Consider the following 24,158-nt stretch of genomic DNA (forward strand, 5'->3'; position numbering starts at 1 on the left):
TGTCATTCTTTGGATCCAAAACCGTGGTGGGAATCATCTGAATTTCCTCTAACGTATTTCTCTCAGATACGCTGGGATAAAGTAATACCATAGGCTGTAGTGGAGGTAAAATCCTTTCTTTACAATCAAGTATCAACTTCCACAAACTCAGCATAGGATCTAGTAGTTGGAACAGTCAGACATGAGACACACGGTTTGGAAGATTGTCCTAGGAGCTTTTCCGACATATCGATCTGAGACCTCATCACCATATTACAGTGACTCTTGATGTTATTTAAGTCAAGAGTCAATATTGTCAAGTCGGACATTAGAGAGTCAATGATTGACATTAAAATATAGATAAAGGTAGTAGTAACAGCACCCGCCGTCCCGTTGGAACCGTCTTCAGCAGCCGAATCCACCTCGAAGGTGACCTGTATCCAAAATACAATTCATGCCAGCATACCACAACCCAGAGGTCCATCTGAACAGTAAACAAAAGTAGCATGTAAGCGACGTGTCACAGTAAGAGGTAGCCAAAAAAGTGAAACTAAGGCAATTAAGTTAAACTTCTTTCACTGTTACCCCTTCCACCTTGATACTTTTGCTATGATATGTGGTATTATTTATCTTCACTGTTTAACGCGGCTTCATGTACGGCTGTAAAAAAAAAATCGCCAGGTGAGTATTACTCATTTCGGATTGGCATGCCTCAGTCGGCTGTAGTCGATGTGTTGAAGGCAAAAAATTGACCGCGCAGCACATTCATCAAATATACGTAGAATCAAGAGTTTAGGAGTGAACAGGAAGAGTGTTTATAAAATCTATATTATAAACACTCTTCGTGTTATTATATGTATTTTTTTGTGTTAATGGGTACAGGAAGGGTCAATGTATCATTTTGAATTGTGATTTCTCTGAGAGAACTTCCACTCTAGAAAGAGGTACATAATAATACATACAAGGCTGATTTATTTAATGTTAAACATAAATATCCACGGGGTTCATCTTCTAGTGTACGCTGAGAGAATTCTTCTTATAAAGTTACAAGTTTATTTTTAATGCTTACCAGAAGAAATAGATAGTCTGAGAACTCTCATTCTGAGTGTCAAGAAGCCATTACCCGCTGGATGATCTGATTGAAGCTGAATCCGTCAAAGACCAAGTTTCTATGGAAGTGACATCACTCCAGAGTGTCAAACCAAACTACTGGGTGTCAATCTAGACGCTATTTTTTCCCCCTTAAAAATCAAGTGAACAGAACTGTAAGCACGGGATTCTTTATATAATTAAGGCAAATTAAAGAAATGAGGAGAAACCTGCCAATAGAGGCGACTAAATTGTTAGGCGATGTTGTTTTACGTCTAGATTATTGTAATGCAATATATGCAAGTCTCCCCAGATATCAAATTTCATGTCTTTTTTGTTGTTTGTTTTTGGGGTGTTATGCCGTGTTGCGCTAACTCCTTCTTTAGCCGACGTTTCGGACAGCGTTGCAGTGTCCATCATCAGGGCAGATCCGGTAGATCCGAAGATGTGTAAATTTTGGTAGTCGAGTTTGTGCTTATTTGTTTGTGGCCTGGGCCAGTCCAAGTGCGAAATGCCAACGGAAGTGGCGACATCTTGTGGCGAATTCTGAAAGCACAGTATTTATGTTAGCCTAGGGCCCGTCCAAGTGCGAAATGCCAACGGAAGTGGCGACATCTTGTGGCGAATTCTAGAGTTAGAAAACCGATTGACAGCGGTTAAAGTAGATGTACCCAGTATCAAGGTATAAATGCAATGGTTTTATATTGTATTATTATATGGTATTGGAGTCTACTTAGACATGTTATTTGCGTTTAGCTTTGGTGTAGCCGTCAATTACCGGATACCAAAAGCTGTTGAGCTTAGGTCCGTCGTCTCTATTGATATTAAATGGATTTTTGTAGATTTCAATTGCCTCCATAATCAGGCGTGATCTATAAGTTTTGGGTCTTCCCAGGACCTCGGGAGCAAATCCAAAGTAATGGCCGGTTTCAATTAAGTGTTCGGCGATTGCCGATTTATCAGGGTGGCCAAGTTTACAAGCACGAAAATGTTCTGCTATCCTTTTGGGAATCGTCCGCTCTGTCTGGCCTATATAAACCTTGTCACAACCAGAGCAGCTGAGTTTGTATACTCCATCTGCTTCCAGAGGAAACTTAGTCTTTGCAGACCTCAGTAGGTCTTGGATTTTGGTGGTGGTTTGGTGGTTGGGATATTTTACGTTTCAGGGTGAACTTTTTGAGCAAGTGGAGGGAGTTGCAATGGGCAGTCCGTTATCGCCAGTAATAGCCAACTTCTTTATGGAGAAGTTTGAGGAAGCGGCACTTGATACAGCTTCAGCTGTCCCTAAAGAATGGTGGCGCTACGTCGACGATGTCTTCGCCATTTGGCCTCATGGAACGGAGAAACTTAACGAATTCCTGGACCATCTTAATTCTCTCCACAGGAAAATTAAGTTCACAATGGAGCTGGAAAACCAAGATAAAATCCTGCCTTTTCTAGATGTGGAGGTGATGCGAAAAAACGATGGTAGCCTAGGACATACCGTATATAGGAAACAAGAAAAGAAAAAGAAAACATCAAAACTGTCTTCGGAACCACCGCCAAAATCCAAGACCTACTGAGGTCTGCAAAGACTAAGTTTCCTCTGGAAGCAGATGTAGTATACAAACTCAGCTGCTCTGGTTGTGACAAGGTTTATATAGGCCAGACAGAACGGACGATTTCCAAAAGGATAGCAGAACATTTTCGTGCTTGTAAACTTGGCCACCCTGATAAATCGGCAATCGCCGAACACTTAATTGAAACCGGCCATTACTTTGAATTTGCTCCCGAGGTCCTGGGAAGACCCAAAACTTATAGATCACGCCTGATTATGGAGGCAATTGAAATCTACAAAAATCCATTTAATATCAATAGAGACGACGGAGCTAAGCTCAACAGCTCTTGGTATCCGGTAATTGACGGCTACACCAAAGCTAAGCGCAAATAACATGTCTAAGTATACTCCAATACCATATAATAATACAATATAAAATCATTGCATTTATACCTTGATACTGGGTACATCTACTTTAACCGCTGTCAATCGGTTTTCTAATTCTAGAATTCGCCACAAGATGTCGCCACTTCCGTTGGCATTTCGCACTTGGACGGGCCCCAGGCTAACATAAATACTGTGCTTTCAGAATTCGCCACAAGATGTCGCCACTTCCGTTGGCATTTCGCACTTGGACGGGCCCAGGCCACAAACAAATAAGCACAAACTCGACAACCAAAATTTACACATCTTCGGATCTACCCTGATGATGGACACTGCAACGCTGTCCGAAACGTCGGCTAAAGAAGGAGTTAGCGCAACACGGCATAACACCCCAAAAACGAACAACAAAAATGCTTTTGGCCGTGAGAATCTAAAAACTTACCTAACAAATTTCATGTCGTTTTCAAAGCTATGGCAAGATTTATCTCCGGCGTATCTGAATATTTCCACATTTTAGAGCATCTCAAAAATCTTCACTGACTCAAATGTTCTGAAAGAATCTAGTTCAAGTTCTGCTCAATGGTAGTTAAAGCAATTAACGGAATGACTCTGGCATATTTATTAGAAGTGTGTATTACGGAAAATACCAATACACAACAGTCAACTCTTAGGTCAGCAGCATCATCTGCTATCGAAGGGTGAAGGTACCAAAGCGCATATCAGATACTAAGTTCAGTGAGCGCGCTTTCGGAGTGTCAGGACCTAAAGCCTGGAATGGACTGCCACATGATTTAATAATTATTACAGACTCAACAGAATTCAGAGCTAAACTTAAAACTCATCTTTAGACAGTCATATCCATAAAGTCAGAAACTTTTCACATTAACACTCCGCGACATTGTAAATAACTAAATTTGTAAAAAATGTTAATATTTTTTGTAAGCTTTTTAAGGTCATTCATGGAGGGTAAAATAACAAATGTAAAATCATTGTCCAATGTTTTTGTCCAAACTTTTTAATAAAAGTGTGTTTATCTGAAGTGACCAGCCAAGTAAGTATGTTTCTATGTATTTGTTTGTAAATAATAATAATGTTTTTCTGAATCTGTACATAATAATATTAGATAGAGACTAGGAATTCGTAATAAATTGAACAGCATCCTTGAGGTGATTTTTCACAATAACGGCACTATACAAGTTATCTAATTATTATTATTATTATTGTACTTTTGACAACACACTTTACATCGCATTATGTAGGAATAAGGTTAAAAAAATCATGTTTATTTGCAAAAATAATTAATTTATTAACAACATTAATATAAAATATTAAGTACATAAATGCAATAAAAAATATAAAAAAATACTGTTCTTTTGTGTAAATATATCTACAAAGTAATAAATATAAAAATGCACACTTTTAAATACTGCGAAATTATGTATATCACTAAGATCACCTGATCAGTCATTTAATAAAAATACAATAAATACCTACTTTACCTTTTGAATTCCACGCACAAATCACTCTCCTAAATTTGACTCTTTGAGTATTAAATTGGTTTGAAAAATGTAATCCTACTAACAATTTTTATTGAAGGAGTAAAAAAGCACCAAGTTCTTGTAAATTCTAGGCAATCAAAATAATAAGTTAGTGATATTATTAAAGTATTAGGTGCAACAGAAAAAAAAAATTATTCTATATCACAAGAAGAAGGAATTATTATTCAATTTAATGAAGCATTTACCCATCAGGCTAAATTCTTTGCTTTTGGGAACAGGTCATTTGTTCTCATAGAAATCGTTGTCTCCCTTACTGTCATGGTCAGAAATGTGATTTAAACGGTGTTAGAAAGAGAAAACACCACGCTTTCTATTCAAATTCAAAAAAATAACCACAGAAGCATTCAAATGTACACCTGAAGCCAAAGGTTCTGACAGCAATTAAAAAAAAAAATTGTGAACCTATATAATTTTTTTTATATGAAACAACAAAAAAAGTGAAGAGACAATAAGGTTTGTACATAATAGATTTGTCTAATAAAATATGTACTTTTTTTTTTCATTATCAGTAATTTGTTATAATTTATTTCAAAAATTATATATTTATTTCTAATAGTAAAAATAGTATTTTACGATCTTTCAAAAACTGTTTTTAGTTTTCGGATACATTGAAAAAAATTCCCTTTATTTAGATTTTATTGCAAAGCGGAAATACTCCGACCTTCTGACGGAATATGCCAGAGGCCTGAGGGGTAAGTAAAAATAGTTTCTGAATGCATAGAAAGCAGCAGCTGACAAAGTGAATTAATAGACATTTTTTGTAATACATACTCTAAAAAATAACATTAATGCTAGGGCCTAGCCCCTGGAGAATCGTTTTGTTATAAATAATATTTAATAAAGATCTGGAAGATTCATTTAACCATTTAGGTACGTTAATTGTTTTTTCATAGTTCCGTAAGAAGTGTCAAAAATCCTTAGTTATTATTTAACTTGGAGAATTTCGGGAGATATTCATCAGAGACAATAAACAACCGTAGTCTTTTTGGGATAAACTGTGTCAATAATAATGAATAAACTGACACGGTTGCATAAAAGTTATGCTATTTCATTTTGATTATGGGGAGAAATATGATTTAAACAGTGTTGGAAAGAGAGAATACGGCACTTTCAGTTTGAAAAGCATTTGAAAAATATTATTTAAATAATAAAATAAATTAAAAAATATGTCGAGGTTTGCAAATTTTTAAATAGGTATATTTATATTAAACGAAAAAAAGTGAAGTCACAATAACTATTATATTACCCTTGTCTAATTAAATATGTTTTTTAGTGTTTGTACATTAGTAATTACATTTTACATGATACAAACCATTATCTATAAATGTGATTAAAAACATTTTCCACAGAATCTGTATTCTACAAAATGTCAGAGGCTTTGGGGTTGAAATAAAAGTTTTTGCCAATACTTCCAATGTTGAATGAACGGGGACATGGTCGCTGTGACCAAGTTTGCGAGACATTTTCTATGAGCCAGCCTATAAATTGACTTGCCGCACTCAAGAGGCATAAAGTGTCATGCCGATATCGGAATACCGCGCCTAAGGGTTAATATCCATTTTGTTTTAGTTAAGTCATCTAATTTAGAACCTGGAAGCTATTCCCCCTCCCCTGCTGTCGGAATGAGAAGAGAGGGAGTCTCCAATCTGCTGCACCGCATTGCAAGTGGGATATGGTTCTGGTGCGTCTGCCGAGTCCAGTCCGCTGAGGGCCTGGATCACCACAGGGTCGAAACTGGGAATGTGAATTTCTGTAAAGAAAGATATGTATAAAATATCACTGGACTGATTTCGCTGGAAATGTCAAAGTTTGTTCTTATTAGTGTCAGAAGTGTTTTAGAGAGTGGTTTGAATGGTAGGAGAAGTTGGAGATGTTCGAGGAAAACTTAACGCATTATTTATGGAGTCGAATAAAAGTAGATATAACATGGTTTTTTAATTAGTAAAAATATGTAGACAGTAGTGAATGGTGGAAGTCGGGGACCCCCGAGAAAGACACAGCATGATCAAGTGAAACAAAAAGTCATTAACTCTTTGCACGCGGCCGTATCAACTGTTGTTACGGCAAAAAGTCCATACTCACACGCGGCTGTATCAACAGTTGATACGGAAACTTTGACGGCCGATATTCCAGCGCTCTTTCGTCATAAATATATTTCTTGCTCACTTGGACATTCGTCGAACTATCACGATGCTGACATCTACAAGAATTTCTCAAAAATAAAATTGTATTTCATAAAAAAAGATCGATAATAAAGTGCGCCTTTAGTTTACATTTTTGTAAACTAAAGGATTTAGTACTAGTATGTCATTCACAACTTTTCATAACTAAAAATGATAAGTGATCATGGTGTCCCACTTGTGTCTATCAACGCAGTGGCCTAAGTAAACACACGCCGAGTGAATGGCGGGACCACATTCAAAAGATACGGTACGTCTTTGTATGAAATTTTATGTTTTTGTTTTTATAAACATCTAAGAGTGTTGACACACGAGGATTTGTTTTCATATTGTGGAGAATAATTTTTTCTGTCTATATAGTCCAATAAATCATTCCAGAATGCTATAATTTGACATTTAATTGCATGCATAGGTATTTGAAAATATGTACCGCGTACGGGTAGAGATAAAACGGAGCAAATTAACGCGTTCAAAAGGTTAAAGTGAACTTTTTCAATTCTTTAGAATAACATTAAAAATTTCCACCTTAAAAATAAACTAAGTTTTCAGGTACACTAGAATTCACAAGCTCATAACTTTACTCCAAACCATTCATATCCTTGAGCGACGCCGGGTACACGTCAGCTAGTTCACATATATTTTTATTTATTTTAAATTATAGCAAATTTAGTCTATTTTTAAAAAGTATTGAATCACAGACATAGGAATTAATAGACGAGAAGATAATGGCGAGGGGTAAAATCAACTGTTGAAGAACGAAGGAAGTGAAGCTGACTGTGATTCGTCAATAAATCAATCTGACAGTAAATAGTCATCTCGCATTATAATATCACCATTTACTTCTTAAAAGTAAAATCTGCATTTGAATGATTAGACATTTTTACATGGGAGCGCAAATTACTCGCCACGTTATGAACAAATTTGCGAAGTCCAAATTCGGCAAAAAAATTCGGTTCTATTTTCAGAGTCGAATATTTCGTTTAAGTATTTAGTTAAGACACTTTTATAAATGTTCATAATTTACTTCCCAGCAACCAACCAGCTTTGTGTTTCGCGTCCAGACGTTTCTCGATGTGATAGTAACAACTGATTCATATTATACGATGTGAATATGCTTAAAATAAAGTAAAATAATGCTTATATATGGAATGTAATACAACAATTGGGTTTATTCTCTTTTTCACATCTATTTTTACAAGTTTTCATAGTACAAGTCAACATTTTGCCGTGTTATTTCGTAAAATGAACCGATGATGCCTCGACCATAGTTCGCACAAGAATGATGACGTCACGTTTTCAAATTTCACTTGAGGCCATACGCGAGCACAGCCGGCTCCAATGGAACCGGTATGGGGAGTGGGGATAATACGCTTTTAATCACTTAGGGCAGGTCTACTAATATTCATATGTCTATGTATTGAATATTATTTGCTGAAAAATAAGTCCTTCAGGGTCAAAATTTCCAAAAAGTGAAATATATATGTAAATATGAAGATGTGAAGACCTGTAAAAAAATAATAGGAAAGTTTGAATTCTTGATGTATCAGTTCAAATTTTTGAATTAATAAAATATTATAATACATATAGGTAGGTACTTTATCGCTTGTCTGAATGCACCACACAACTTATTTAAATTATGAAAATGCCAGTCATTCTGGTTCATTGAATCAGACTTCAACAACCACACAAAGACAACCTAAATTTGTTTGTTTAACGTTTATCGGGTGGGGAGTCCTTAGTTCCTAGGTGGTAGATATGAGGGAAGAATGGAGAAATTTATTCAGAGGGCAATATGGTGTTGTATTATTGTATTGGGATAGTACTTTGAATAGCGTAATAACATATGCGACTCGACAGACACTAGCGGAACACCCGTTCACAGTTGATGGCTTCATGAGAACGGGTGGTATTTGTGTACCGGCATATGTTTATTATTATTCATATAGTCCGGTCCTCTTCAAGACCCAAATTAATAAATCCTTTCCTACAGCCCCTACCTAAGCCTGCCTCGCGAAGCTTCCCAATTGGGTGGTGATATAGATAGCCTGTCTGTAAAGCGTAGGGAGTGTGGTGAAACCATTGCTCAGGGAGTGGACACACGACCTGCAATAGCAATCCCAAGCTAAGGTGTAAGCCACCATGCTCAGGCTGAATAACCTGGGGAACAGTGTCACAAACGGTTCCTCCGAGAAACAGGGTCGCATCTTGGAGTATTTAGACCTTACCCCAGCACTCGGGGCTCTACTGGAGTGGACCTTCTATTTCCCTAGATACTCGTGGGACGAAAATTGGACCATTCTTCCCTCGTGGGGCCTTCAGTGAGCCAACGGGGAGCGGACTCCTCCCCCATGGGGCCTTCGGGGAACCAAGGAGGAGTGGGGAGGAGAGATGAGACCCTCTTCCCTCTTGGGATCTTTAGGGAACCAAGGAGGAGTGGAGAGGAGAGATGAGGCCACCTCCGCGAACTCTTACCTCGTGAAGCCTTCAGGGAACCAAAGAGGAATGGAGAGGAGAGATGAGGCTCTCTTCCCTTGTGGGGCTTTCAGGGAACCAAGGGCGATTGGAGAGGAAAGATGAGACCTGGGAAGACACATTGTGGAACCAGAAGACATAGCCAAATATCCAACGACAACCCTGGTGAACATTATAAAAGGGACTGGGTGACTGTTAAAGGAGTGAGGTAAAATGGGAGATAGCACAATGGGCCTTTGGCCTAAGTGCTCACGGAAACTATGTGTATGTAAACTGTCCCCGCTCTGTAAATAAATAAATAGCCTGTCTTTACTTTGTCCAGACAGGGGTGCTCTTGTGAATTGTAACAAAAAGAAAAATAAAAAGGTTAGTATTTCAATCGCAATTTCCAAACTATATTGGGCACATAGCATCATTCACAGATGACTGTTGTAATATACAAATCATTGAATGGGGCATCCCTGTTTGGGAAAAAGCAAAAACAAGTCTAGTACTTTTTGACGAGATAGTCTGAAGACCTGACTTGGTGAGAGTCGCCAAGAATCCAAAAAACTGAGTACATTCGAGAGAGGCCTAAACTGGACACCAGGAGGCTTATGAAGAGAAGTAAGTACTCCGTAAAGCCCTTTCAAGAAGACTCGTTTAATAAATGGTGCTACATATATAAAATTGTCTATATTTTCAAGCGACACTTATCAGGTATTTTGTACTTATATTTCATAAAATGGTAATGAATCTTACTTTCAAATGCCAGTGTCTGAATGTTTAACAAGCGTAGCCTCGGACTTTCCAGGGCAGTTACAAGTTGGCCCGGGGACTGTTGGCTCTGCTCTGATAAATACTCTATCACCTGCAGCGCCCCAGACATCTCTCCACAGCTCAGAACAATCCGCTGACCTAAGGGGAAAAGTTTTTGGTAAAACATTAATATTTTATGGACTACTCATACCCATTGTATCAGCACTTGAGCAGGCCGGGTTCTCTAAGAATTGGGTCCCATAACTACAGTGTCTATACGTGAATTAGAGATAGAGGCGTAAAACTCATCCCAATACGACATATTGGAATGTACCGCGTACCTACAGATATTAAAACGTAGAAAGATACCGTCGTTAATTATAATTATTATATATCGCCGATTGTGTGTGCATTAGTTCATGTTTAAAAGTGACTTGTGATTCTTTCATTCGTCGAACATTCTTCCCAAGTGCGGGCCTCGCTGGACATCAATATACGAAAGAATCATCAAACCTGGTAACTGCAGAAATCTTGCGATTACTTTGTGTGTTGGTTGGGGCAGCGCAATTCCCATTGAATTACAAGTCTCCCTAGAACAGAGAGAGGATAAAACGACTTTCTCTGCCCCAATTACGGTGACGCAACCTACAGCATTATTGTGTACATGTAAATTGTATTTAAGTTTATCTTTAATATCATTAAGATGTTCGCACTGACGTGCAAACACTGCGATCAAAATACAAATGGAACCTTCATAAAATATCATGTAACCTAAGAGTAAAAATGATGAAACCGTAAGCAATCATGCAAACATTACTTATTTTGTACACCCTCTTGTACTCCTATCCCAGTATCAAAAAGAATCATAATAATCCATGTGCATGTAACTCTGGTAACTGCAAACTGAAACCGCAGTGACAATTCATTTCAGTTTCAGATTAAGCATCTGTATTTCTACTAAATTTCACATCTATGGCAGGGTCTAATAATTACAGGATCTACTACCTACTTCCTACCTACATGAAAGTGAAGGTAGGTGGTGTATGACTTGGTTTGTCTGCTCTCTGAGCGGGTTTTCGGGACCTGCTCACGACGCTAGTGGGTCGCGTAAAACGATCGATTGACCCAGCTCTAATAATATTATACCTACATACAATTACCAAATTACATAAAAATTCACTAAAATGACAAATAATACAAAGAGAGACAAGAGACAAAAAAGAGAGACAAAAGTGATAAATAATACAAATAATTAGTTCAACTATATTATTAAATAAACAATATTGAGCAACAACAGCAACATTTACAGTAAAACTAAAATGGTTTTCGAAAGTACTTTCTGAGAGTAATTTCTGTTTACAAGGGACCTTAACAAAAAGTTTTTAAGTGTGAAAACTTCTTATGTGGGAATCTTATATGCGATTTTACTGTACTAAATATTTTTTGGAGACAGCAAAAAGATCAAATAATACTATGGTTCTTACCACAGGTGTAATGTTGTGCAATGATTATTGGCAGAAAGCTGCTGAAACCTTTAGGAGTTGGGATGGACGCAGGCTCATTCAAAATGTAGCCATCCGGTGAAAATTGTCGGGATCCAAGTAATGTATGCAAGCCCCTGAAAAGGAAAAACATAAAATGAAAAATGTCTTATATTTATTTAATAATATGTACATAAACATTTTACATGTTGTTGGTTAATTGTTTATCAAATGTTATTTAATTGTAATACTACCATAGAGATATTCATTTAAAATACACCGCGATAAGGATTTTTTTTTTTATACAGTAAAGACAAGACATTTATAATGCATGTATTAGAATGTTTCTTACGTGATGAGTGAAATATAGAAGTTGTCTTTGTCTATAACATTTATAATGCATGTATTAGAATGTTTCTTACGTGATGAGTGAAACATAGAAGTTGTCTTTGTCTATAACATTTATAATGCATGTATTAGAATGTTTCTTACGTGATGAGTGAAATATAGAAGTTGTCTTTGTCTATAACATTTATAATGCATGTATTAGAATGTTTCTTACGTGATGAGTGAAACATAGAAGTTGTCTTTGTCTATAACATTTATAATGCATGTATTAGAATGTTTCTTACGTGATGAGTGAAACATAGAAGTTGTCTTTGTCTATAACATTTATAATGCATGTATGTATTAGAATGTTTCTTACGTGATGAGTGAAACATAGAAGTTGTCTTTGTCTATAACATTTATAATGCATGTATTAGAATGTTTCTTACGTGATGAGTGAAACATAGAAGTCGTCTTTGTCTATAACAGCTATGTTAGATGTAGGGGCAGTGAAAATTTTGTCTTCCAAAACCTTCCGCAGATTTCTAGCCTTCCTGTAAAATTTTAATACGCATATTATAACAAGTTTTTCCACAAAAATTCAAACACGTTTTTAACCCTTCAGGCCTCGAAAGGACATTACTAGCCACAAACATCATATTCCATTACTAGCCACAAACATCATATACCATTACTAGCCACAAACATCATATTCCATTACTAGCCACAAACATCATATACCATTACTAGCCACAAACATCATATTCCATTACTAGCCACAAACATCATATTCCATTACTAGCCACAAACATCATATTCCATTACTAGCCACAAACATCATATACCATTACTAGCCACAAACATCATATTCCATTACTAGCCACAAACATCATATTCCATTACTAGCCACAAACATCATATTCCATTACTAGCCACAAACATCATATTCCATTAAAGCCTCTGAAGGACATTACTAGCCACAAACATCATATTCCATTAAAGCCTCTGAAGGACAGATCTGACCGGGGGGTCAATACATTATAAAAGTATGTTAAACTTTTTTTTATATTATGCTAAAGATAGGTAATTTGTTTTTCATTGGTAAGATAAAAAATTATTCTTTTTAGTTTATATCAAATATTTATACCGAATTACATGGATAAAATAAATAAAAAATGTCAAAGTGCATGATTACGAATCGGCAGGATTTTTTCATTGACAGTTGAAAGTCAAAATATTATTTTTTTATTTTTTATTGTATAAACGGCATAAAAAATTAAGTGAGAGTTTTCTTACTAATATTATAAATATCATTTTTATAATTATAAATGTTTATTTCAAATACAAACATTGCAAAGATAATTTTATCCAGTTTCTAAAATGGTATTTCTTTTAACGACAACTTCAAAAATAAGCAATATATAGCACATTTTAGATACCTCAGGAGCATTCCGAAATTCTGTGAAGTGTGTTGGGACATGTTGGTATAATTATTTAAAAACCTGAAGGGTTAAACTAGTTTGCATGTTTTGGTAGCCCCAAATAATACAGTGGAGACATCTCCAATTGCATGGACTGGATATTTCATGTTAAGTCTACATTGAAAATATTATATGATGAAACTTCAAAAGGCAATCCCTCCACCCATTCATACATTTAATGATGGAGATTGGTTATACTTGTTCATTAAATCTGGATTGCTCAAGATCTCTGTAATATTATGGCTACCTATCTGCAGCATCAAATAATTAAACATTGAAGAAGCCGTCTCCAATGAAGGTGTGTAAATAACACTATCTTCTATAGCAAAGAACGAGGCTTCTCGAGTGGCTATATCTGATTTCTTCCCGTCTGGAAAGTAGGCTGAAAACATAAAGAAAACATTTCATAAAGATTACTTTTAGGACATGGATTACAACTACTGTGACAAACCACCGCAGCCGGGAGCCTAAGGGGGTATTTCACTATGTCGGGCTAAATATCTGACTAGCTAGCCGTTGGCTGGCTTTAAAGATCAGAATAACTTCGTTATTCAACGGCGACCGTTTCACCATTGTTGCCGAGCTTCCGGATAGATAACACTCGAAATAGTCTGGCAACATCGCAAAATGTTTGCAGTTACCCAATCTACTACAACGGTTGTCATGTTTTGCCGCAATGTCTATGGAATGCTAACGTCAATGCCAATTGACAAGTTTCCCGCCACACCGCAAAGTGTGCATTTTTTTGGTTATGTTATGTTGATTATCAGGTCATTTTAGATAGATTCGTGTCGAATTAATACATTGTTTCTTATTTTGAACACAAACAAATAATTAAGGATGGATCATACAAGCATTCAAATTCATTCGAGCTCTTAAAACTCGCGGCCTTCGCATCGCCGCCCTTTCACCTGCTTCTGTAAATCAAAAAACTCGGTATCCATAATAATTCGCAACAAAATTCGACTCACTTCTCTGCTGTCAAACTCGGAATGTTTTGACGCCATCTTTGATTCGAGGAATAGCGCCTAACGTGAGGTTCGAGCACTGATTAGTCAAATCGAACTTTAAACCGAGGGTTAGCGTTATTCAGATATAGTGAAAATGAAAAAATGACTAATCCGCGGATTAGTGCTTAGTCAGAACATAATCAGAGATAGTGAAATACCCCCTAAGTATATAAAATATCTTATATGGCGGCACATAACTATGACCATTAACATCAAGTTATGACAGGTCTCCTAAGTTCATTTATAATATAAGAACTGTCAATATTTGTTGTGGTAACGTTGAGTGTAGATAATTTAGAGTTTTCATTGTCTAATACAGTTTTAATTTTTACAGGTAAAATTAGCATTTCTATATTGCAGATATTGTAGGAATATTCAAGTTAATCTTGTTTTGCAAGCGAAACACGCGAATTCTGGTGAAAAACTGTAAACTGTACTGTAAACTGTATATATGTATTGACTACTATCTTTTCTGCTTTAAAATTTTTATTTGTATTTTTTCAATATAAAGTTTTTTACAAGTGTTTTTCGACATCTGTCTCACTAGGGTACACCTGTGTCGAGATAGACGTATATATGTGGGGTTTAAAACTATTATTCATTCGGTAAGACAGTATAAATGTGAAATTATTTGAGAATGTAGGGAGTTAGATATTCCGTTTCTTACTTGTGACATTTCCATCTGCAATTCTGTCTAAATAAGAAGCAAGCTTTGGGAGAGTGTAGTTTTTTCCGGCTTCTAAGAATGGAAATAATTCTGATGCTCCGGTAGTCTCAACGGCAGCTACCAATGAAACCGGAATGCTGAAACCAAACCTGGAACACAACAGATACACACATTAATTTTGCACTATCTCTATTGCTAAGGATATGTTGGTTTGGGCTCAATGCAGGGGATTCCAAAGACACCTTTAAGAACAGATGAAAATGTTACTAGGTATAAGTGTTTGTAGCAGGTAGTCTGGACAAACTTAGTGGAGGAAAGGAAGTTGCGAGGGCAAAAGCTATAAAATGAGAGGTTTAAAACAGGTGCCTCGATATAATGGAATTGCCCACCAGGAATGTAGCACTACGGGGCTTGTGGAGGGGTACCTTATATACACCCTTGCGAAGTATCAAACATTATTGTGATTTGTGATTATGTACTAGTTTTTTTAATTTTTTTTTTTATTTATTTTTTATTTATTCACATTTAAACCCGCTAAACTACTTATGTAGTTTGTCGGCAGGGACATAGAGACAACATTTATACATTCATAAGATACAATTTGAACGGTACATAATTACATAAATTGGTTACATTGCAGAAAAGTTTAAATAGCAGCATAAAAGCCTTATATAATAAGCAAGTAAAAATAAATGTATGAACAAATTAGTATTATCAACATAAAACATAAAAGCCTTATAAAATAAGCAAGTAAAAATAAATGTATGAACAAATTAGTATTATCAACAAGTACATCAAGTAATTTTCGTTTAGGAATCGCTAATGTTGTCTTCAATAATTATTAGCTTGAAACTACATATTACATAATTGAAAAAATCTGAGAAAAAATACTATGCATAAAAAACCCTTTCTCTTACGAATGTTAAGTTTATCATCATAAATAATAAGTATTTTTTTAAATTTTTTTAATTTAAATTAAAAAAAGAAAGACAAACATTCCCAGGTTACGAATAACCCAGCAATGTTTGAAAATCTCCTACTACCACCACACGTTTAGTTACACCCTAGTAGGCTTTTACATGAAATAAATTAATTATGATATAGATTTATAAAATAAGCAAAGTTACAAAACATAAAGCATGAGTTAAGCACAAGTGAAATAATATAGAAATTTCACTTCTTTAAAATGAGAAATTAATAAGATTATGAGATGTGTGAAGTGAAAAAGATAACTAGTTTGAGAGATTTTGTTGTAAGTACATTATGATTTACCTTGCCAACTCAATTGCTGGGTAAACCAGCCGGTTCCAGGCTAAGCTGCCAAACCTGTCATGGAGAAATGCCAGCCCCTTGACTAACTGAGGTACCTTGGATTGCATCATGGCCTCGGAAAAATCCACCACTATTGGAGGTGGCGGGCTGTTGCCTACAGATCTGGATTTCTTGTAATCATACATCATCATGACTCCGCCACTGCAAGATTGGAATAAACACAAGCTTTTAAGACTAAAACAAAATGATTGTCAATTATAGTAATGCACAATGCAGATCCGTGAAAAATTACGTCATTTGTCATGGAATACAAGAATTTTGTCACTGAAAAAACAACAACAAAAAATTGCGATGGCTGAGAATCAAATCCCGATAACTACTTGGAAGGCAAATACGCTGACGATTAGACTACCGACTATTGTAAGAACATGTACATGTATGTATTTTTGAAAATTTAGAATGTTACATAAATCAAATCCGAAATTATATTTAAATATTAAAGAAAATATTAGTGATTTTTAAACGAAAATTTGAAACAGAAAAAAAAACAGTCGCATCTGGGACTTGAACGCAGGACCTTTGCCTTTCCAAGGCGATGCGCTAATGGGACACTATTACATTCAGTCATATTTAACTGCATTTATTGGAAGAGCAGTACCCCGGCAAGGTGAAGTTCCTGGGTTCTAGTCCCAGATACAACCAAATCGCTAATACTATATTCAAAAATTAAATATTACCATTTGAGGTTTTATTTATTGTTATTCTGATTGTTATATTGTTTAACTAGCTGTACCCCGCCATGCGTTGTTTACGTCCAGATGGTGCTGTTTTCTAAAAGAAGCATGTTTTTACCTGTAAAGAAGAAGGAAAGTCTTGTCGCATGTCATGTGTAAAGCAGGTATTAGACAATTAGACTGTTTTTAACTAAATAAAATGAACATGTTTATTGGTTAAAAACAGTCTAATTCTCTAATGCCTGCTCTACACATGACATGCGTCAAGACTTTCACAAACTGAGGGAGCCCTGTGCTACTTCTTCACCCTCGTATTGTTACTTGGAGTATTATCACTAGTAAGAGGCTGCAATCGCCCCTTTACCAGAACCCCAAACAGGATGAAGGTTTGCCCTGAGTCATTTTATACGGACATAAAAAATGCAAAACACTTTATTTGGGTTTCACTTAAAAATAGAAAATATGATTTAATAAAATAGAGAACAGAACTAACGCGTCAAGTCCTGTAGTGTGTTGGTTTATGACGGATAAACAAAAGGCAGCAGCAATGGCGGCATCCACAGCATTTCCCCCTGCCTTAAGAGTGTCAGTTCCAATCCTCGAACATTCCTGACTGTCTGTAGCCACTGATCCATGTGGAACAATCTAAAAGAGAAAGGGTTAACAAAGAAATTCATTACAGAATGTATTCTGTATAGAATAAAAAAAATACAGGAACCACGAATAAGGAAGCTACCAAGTAAGTACGATGGAGAAATTGTAATTTTTATGGCTGTTCAAGATAAAGAAAAAGTTCTAAATTTGAAAGCTATGGTTGCCATTTAAAATGAAAATAGTGGCAGTTTAATACTGTACTTTAAACGAAAATCAGTAGGGATCCTTGTGACACAGATTATGATAGATTATTAAAATAATAAAAAAAGAAAGGAAAGCAAAACTTTGAAAATATTGTCAAATTGTTGTAGTTTGTTAAACCCCCTACAGACAACTCAATTTGGTCAGTTCGACCGTTGAGTGTTGCGTTCAGACGACACAATGGTTGGTTCAGTTTCTTGTCTGGGGAAAATATGCAACAAGTTACTTACTTTATAAAAAAAACAAAATGTTGCAATCGTTCTAGTAGCATTGTTAACTATTAACAGGAAAAGAAAAAAATAAAAAAAATGGGCAAAAAATGACTCACGGAACAAAAAAATATCACATCGCTACCAAAAGAATTAAATATGATTGTAGTGTCCCACAAGCAAGTTAAATCCTTATATAAAGTAAAAAAATTCAGTCAAAACTTCCCTTTCATTATTCATGCCTTTATTTTATTTATTTATTTTTATTCATTAAGTTGTATGTACTTACTAATATTAATATATTCGCAAAAGTACAGTGTATTTTCAAAATACGAGTAGGTAATTATTAAAAACTAATTAGAAAAATACACTTTTATTAATCAAATTTATTATCAACGATTGTTTTAAAGATTTCGCTTTCATTCTTCTCAATTTCCCATTCAAAACAATCATTGCATTATAACTATAATCACTTGGTTTAAGGCTTCCAAGAAAACTATCACTAAATTGTCAAATGATTTACCACTAAGATCATTTAGGAAATAATCATTTCCTAAATGGAACCAAATTTGAAGGACCAGTTTGCATAGCAGGAAATTCAATAAATCAACAAAAACCCTCTTGAATATCGCTGTCAACACTCTGAAAGACAAAAAAAAATTCGCTTGTAGGTCGTAGGCTTCTTTGAAAAATAGGCAAAGCAGCCCCTCTGCTGAAAAAGTTGTGCATCACTATCATAAATTTACCCCGTGCAGGGATGGTAGGTACTCGTAACTAGGTACCTTCATAAAAATATTTATGGGTTTTTTTTAACCAAATTGACGATGAGTTGTAATACTAAAGAAGACATAAAAAGGAAACAAATTTGTAAGGCTCAAATTAAGCATGACTTTCGCAGATTTTATGACAATTTTACATTGTGCCCGATGGATAGCAATGGTTCGCATAGCTGACAATCTTACACAGGTAGTGCCATAAAAATATGTATCCGTCATAGGAAATTCTTGAATAATTCCCAACTATTTTTTCAGACCTATTCATGTATTCACAAATTGTGTTGACACAATTGAATCCTATAATTTCTATACCCGCTATATCCGATTTTTTGACAAAATGATCTGAGTATGACATCTTGTTCACATTTTTGCGAGCAACAAGAGGAGCCTAAAATTGAGTTTTAAAACCCTCCTTATCGCGACCAAAAACCATGTTAAAACTGCGAGTGAGAAACCAAATCCGCTATATCATACAGAAAGTAACTATCGAAACCCGCTATATCGGATTCAACGAATCACAAGCAGTTATTTTGCCAAAATACAATATGGCCGCCGCTCTGACGCCACGCTCGTGTGTCAAAATGATCTACGCGTGAGTTTCTAAACCCGCCATGTCGGCTCAGTTGACTTTCAAAATCACGAAGTGAGTATCAAAATCCGCTATATCCATTTTATTTATCGAAATTACTTAATTATTGCTAGACATATATAGAAAAATAAATGCTTTTCGAAATTTTATTACTCCAATTCATTATATAAAAAATTGTAATGCATTTACTTATGTACGCTAGAGATGTGACAGTTTTTTGCGGTTTTCTCCAAATCAATGAAAGTTGATAAAGCGGGTATAGAAATTACACGACTCAATTATTTGGTCGGTTTATCAAGGAATCGACCTTGTTACAACATTCAACAATTATATGAAAGCTGAACTAAAATATTGATTTGTAATTTTTCATTATAACCGTGAACTCGCTATAGCCTTGATCATTATAACCAAGTTCGACTGTTATAATATTGTTTTTTTTTAAGCCGGGTCTCCAGTGGCCATTTCCACACACTTACATAAAGATTAGCGCAAAAATTCAAAATGGGGGCATTCTCGTCCACATTTTTGTTTGTGTTTTCCGTGACCGATGAAAAAAATTCTCCATGAGGGTAAAACGGGGAAGGCAGGGGAGGGGATTACTTCATTTTTTGACAACCACTGCGTGGTGTGGTCAGTCAAGGAGCATAAATCACAGAGCTTTTGAGGTTATGTGCACTGAGGGAGCTTAATAATTATTCCAACCTAGTTCTTTTTCTAAACTTTCGACACTATCAGTGTGCATAAATACAATCGAAGAATCCTCTATAAAATTATTTGCCTATAAGTAAAATTTCGGCATTGCGCTTGCAAAAATGGAAATGTGCCAGATTGAAGCAAAATGTTTTCTTACAATGAAAATTTCAAAAAAAATCAAGGCATCGGACTTAATCTCGGCTATGTGCATAATTTTGACCGTTAACGCACAGTACTCATTCAAACGTTGTTTGTTGACGCATTTGAATAAAAAACTGTGAATTTTTTTGCTTCACCTTTAAAATTTTGTAAAACTCACATCCCCGGTCTTGTAGCAACGACGATTTGTAAATGCTTACCTCAAAGTCTCCATAGTATATCTGTGTAGCTAACGCAACTGTGACAGCAATGGTGAGTAGTGCAAACGATGCAATAATAAGTCTAATTCCTCCAAAATTGCGAGAAAATCCAACGGAATCATTTGGTCTAAGGGGAACATCCTCACGTAGTTCACCTGCAAAGTAAAAAGATCGAGTTAATTGATAAATGTATGATACAATGAAAATATCTCTTTTAAAACTATGGTAAATACAGGGAAACTCTTTTAACACATTTTGATCGGGCAGTTTTCGGCCGCGTACTAGTGCTGGTAACGGGTGATTTTTCGCGTAATTTCGCGCTAACGTAGACCTCTAGAAAAATTGCGATAACTTCAAAAATATTTGTTTGATTTCAATAATTCTTTTTGCAAATTATTTATTTTATTTCATTTTATTTTATTATATTTAGAAATGTATTCTTCACCGTTAAACTAGTGCAGAATTTCACATAAAGTAGGAAAGTTTTGAAAAAAATAATATTTTTTTTACATAACATCCTTTATTTTACAAATTATACACAAAAATTATTTCTAAATGTAAAATAAAAATTATTATTGCATGGCTACAACCCTGCAGACGCTATATAACGAAAACTCAAGTATATTGGAACCCGTATTTTAACGTGACACGCGCTCCACTAACAATCTATCAAAAACGTATAAATACGTGATCCGCTCTCTAGCATTAATTTGCTAAAAAAGTATTAATACGTGATCCGATTACAATGTGTTAAGAAGTTTTCCACGGGACCGGAAAATAAAAATTCGTAAGTGGCATCCAAATTTGACATTATTTTAAAATTAAGTTTTTTTGTAGTATAGTTATTAGTATTATGTATTTTCAAATCGCAATTTATTATGTAATTCAAACTCATTTTGCATTTTAACTTCTTAAAATCTGTTTTAACATCAGTTTTTACGCCTCTGATCGTCATTCAAATAGAATAAAGCATTGTCAAGTTTTTGCTTTTTTTGCTCAAGCTGTCGATATGGACTACTTGTATCGTGTATTAAAAGCTTTACTGATATTTATTTACGTTAGTTAGCATTAAAATTGTACAACTAAGATTTGAAATAATAATTATTTACGGTGGAACGAGCAGATCGTGCTCTGATGCCAACATTCAATAGCCCGATGAGTAGGATGTTCGGCTAACAGTCGAAGAGGTCAGTTTTGATACTCAAAGCAGGTAACCAACTTACTTTCTTTTCGAAACAAGTTACCCTTGAATCTGGGCAGGAACGGGCAGTCCGTTTGATAGATTCCCCCATCTTAACCAACGGATTGCAATGAGAACAGGTCGTTTCTACGACTCGATAATGAGTTCAACAGTTCGACTGTGGAATGGCTTGCCGGTTTCTGTCTTTCCTCCCTCCTACAACAAGGGTCTTCCAAGATCCATGTTTACTCCTTCCTCTCCTCAAAAAGACCCTCTACACAGCATCCTCAAAAATGACATAGGCCCTGAGGGAAATTATTTTTCTTAGGGCCTCCTTTGTGGAGTTAATGTTAAAAAAAATATGCTTATTGAAAAGGTTTGTTCTATAAATCTAAGTGTTTATAGTTTCTTGTGCAACCACAAAAGCTTCAAAAAGACAACAAAAAAACTAACTGTAAAAACTAACCATCGCGCCGTTTCCACGCAGGGGTAGGCAGAGATGATGGACCACCAGGTAAGTAGGTCTTGGCACACACACTCCTTGTTTTATTCACATTCATACATTGTCTCATACAAACTCTTCTATTATAACTTCTCTTATACATTGTGACATGGCCCGACTCAAGTATCTGATTCACTTGATCGTGCCACGTCTTCCTCGGGCGTCTCCGACTTCTGCTACCATTCGCATTTGCGTCATATATTCTTCTTCGCTCTACATGCCCAAACCATCTAAGAGTTCCTTTCTTAATCTTACTCACTAAGCTTACACCAGCCTTGCATTCTTTGCAGATCTCCACATTTCTCAGACGATCATACATGGTTTTACCACACATTCGCCTCAGGAATCTCATTTCTACAGCATTCAGCCTACTTTTATCCTTCCTCTGTCAGTTCCATGCCTCACTTACATACCACAGGGTAGGTACCAGCACTCCATTGTGGACTGCTAGCTTTGCTTCTTTGGACAATTTTTCGTTATCGCCAACTGCGTACAGTCCTCGATTGATGGAGTTACCTGCATTTACCCTTCTTTCGATATCTATGTCAGCCTTCCCATCTCTAGTGAACATACTTCCTAAATACACAAACTCACCCGCATGCTCCATGTATTCCTCATTCACTACTATATTGCACACTGTTTTTGTACTCTCTCTTTCAAACACCAAAGAGAATGAAAAACACTATAACACTCATGAGACCATAGAATGATGAGTTATTCTATGCATAAGACCTAACCTAACCTAACGCTATTCAACTCTTGCCCGTTTGTGGAAGAATCGCATCGATGCAGTGATACAGGATTGAAAAATTAGGATCAACAAGAAATTTAACATTTACTAATAAAAACCAAGACAAACCCAATGAATGCCCAGACTGAATGGCATTAATTTGACAGCTAAATAAAAAAATGTTTTGATAGTTAATATTTTTTAGTTATTGTAACTACTCAAGAATAGTTTAAAACTTAAAAAAAAGGTGCATATCAAAACACTAGGTGACACTTCAAGAGTATAAAGAATTCATGTTGATACAGCACTCATATTATCACAATCATTGTTTGATGGATCAACAAACATTGAATAAAGAAACAAAATACCTGGGTTCGCTGGTTCATCCGCAGACATTTTCAAATACCTATTATATTGACTATAAAACTTCTTTTGCCACAACTAATAGAAAACACGAAACTAATTCATGTAAGATTTTTAACAGAATAAATTTCATGTGAGCACAATATTATTTGCCTATTTTTGACGTTTGCATTGTCTGTCAGATATAAAACTTCGGGCAACAACTTGGAACTCTGGAACTGACTTTGTTACGGTCTAGAAGACGCGACACGAAAGGTATGCTTGAAAGGTCTACATCAGATATGTTACCGTTAAGTCGAAGAGTCTTGAACATTAACTAGTTATCTAACCAAATTACTTACAAAATGATTTGCCTTTTTGCGTAGTCTCGTTAATTTCACAAGCGATTTCAAAGTTAGCAGTTAGCACACGTAAAAATATTTTTATAAATGCCGTTATTGGTTATTGGAGCGATGATTCATTATTCAGCTAGGTACCTGTGAAATCGTGGGTTTAGCATAAATATACGTCAAAATAATAATACATAATAGAATGTATAGTAAACTATGGAAAACTTGTGGAAAAGCGGGCGAATGATTGATGAGGCCCGTGTTCTGATGCTAATCAAAAACTTTTTATTTTTACCATTCATGTTTTTCTAATAATTATTATTATTCGTTAATTATTATTCGTACCCACGCTTAGAAGGAAGGAAGAAAGATTGTGGTTTTAAAAAGTTTGCGAAAAAATATATGTGAAATATTATTAGATTTTGCAAGTAGTTTGTAACCTATAGTGAAGAAAGGGTATTTGGGTAGCTAGCAGGTAGGAAGGTAGAAGTACAGTAAAAGAGGATATTAAAACCCCGAATTTAAAAGAAGCCCTACCTTTGTTATAAAAGTGGGTGTGTCAAGCCTACGCAAGACAGAAGTGAAACTTCTAGTATTCTTCTCTCTTATTATTAGGGCTTTTTTATACTAATTTTCATATATTTATTGGCAGGTAGAGTAGAA

At 35.5% G+C, this 24,158-nt stretch overlaps 1 protein-coding gene across 2 annotated transcripts; it reads right to left on the reverse strand.

The window, feature by feature from the left end:
- Positions 1 to 4,305: 4,305 nt before the first annotated feature.
- LOC149424492 (glutathione hydrolase 7-like) lies at positions 4,306 to 23,358 on the reverse strand. Of its 2 annotated transcripts, XM_089631380.1 has the most exons (10): positions 23,172 to 23,358; positions 20,392 to 20,546; positions 17,404 to 17,555; positions 16,177 to 16,377; positions 14,905 to 15,053; positions 13,426 to 13,609; positions 12,196 to 12,300; positions 11,423 to 11,556; positions 9,942 to 10,097; positions 4,306 to 6,298 (listed from the first exon to the last, which is right to left on the reverse strand). In XM_089631380.1, exons 1-10 carry the CDS (start codon positions 23,197 to 23,199, stop codon positions 6,132 to 6,134), a joined length of 1,431 nt encoding a protein of 476 aa, XP_089487506.1. In that variant the 5' UTR covers positions 23,200 to 23,358; the 3' UTR covers positions 4,306 to 6,131. The 2 variants fall into 2 exon arrangements, with proteins under 2 accessions (XP_089487506.1, XP_089487507.1); XM_089631381.1 differs by lacking the exon at positions 16,177 to 16,377.
- Positions 23,359 to 24,158: the final 800 nt, after the last annotated feature.

This window comes from Hesperophylax consimilis, chromosome 4 (assembly GCF_061612785.1).
Source record: "Hesperophylax consimilis isolate HC1 chromosome 4, BYU_Hcon_1.0, whole genome shotgun sequence".
In the NCBI taxonomy this organism is placed as follows: domain Eukaryota; kingdom Metazoa; phylum Arthropoda; class Insecta; order Trichoptera; family Limnephilidae; genus Hesperophylax; species Hesperophylax consimilis.

What these genes read in the sequence shown, in the direction of transcription:
- LOC149424492 (XM_089631380.1), bottom strand. Translation starts at nt 23,199, where the DNA reads ATGTCTGCGGATGAACCAGCGAACCCAG. An exon ending in AATCCAGATTTAATGAACAA is followed by an intron (nt 12,301 to 13,425) that starts GTATAACCAATC and finishes AAAATTTTACAG; the next exon opens with GAAGGCTAGAAATCTGCGGA. An exon ending in TGCACAACATTACACCTGTG is followed by an intron (nt 10,098 to 11,422) that starts GTAAGAACCATA and finishes TTTTCCCCTTAG; the next exon opens with GTCAGCGGATTGTTCTGAGC.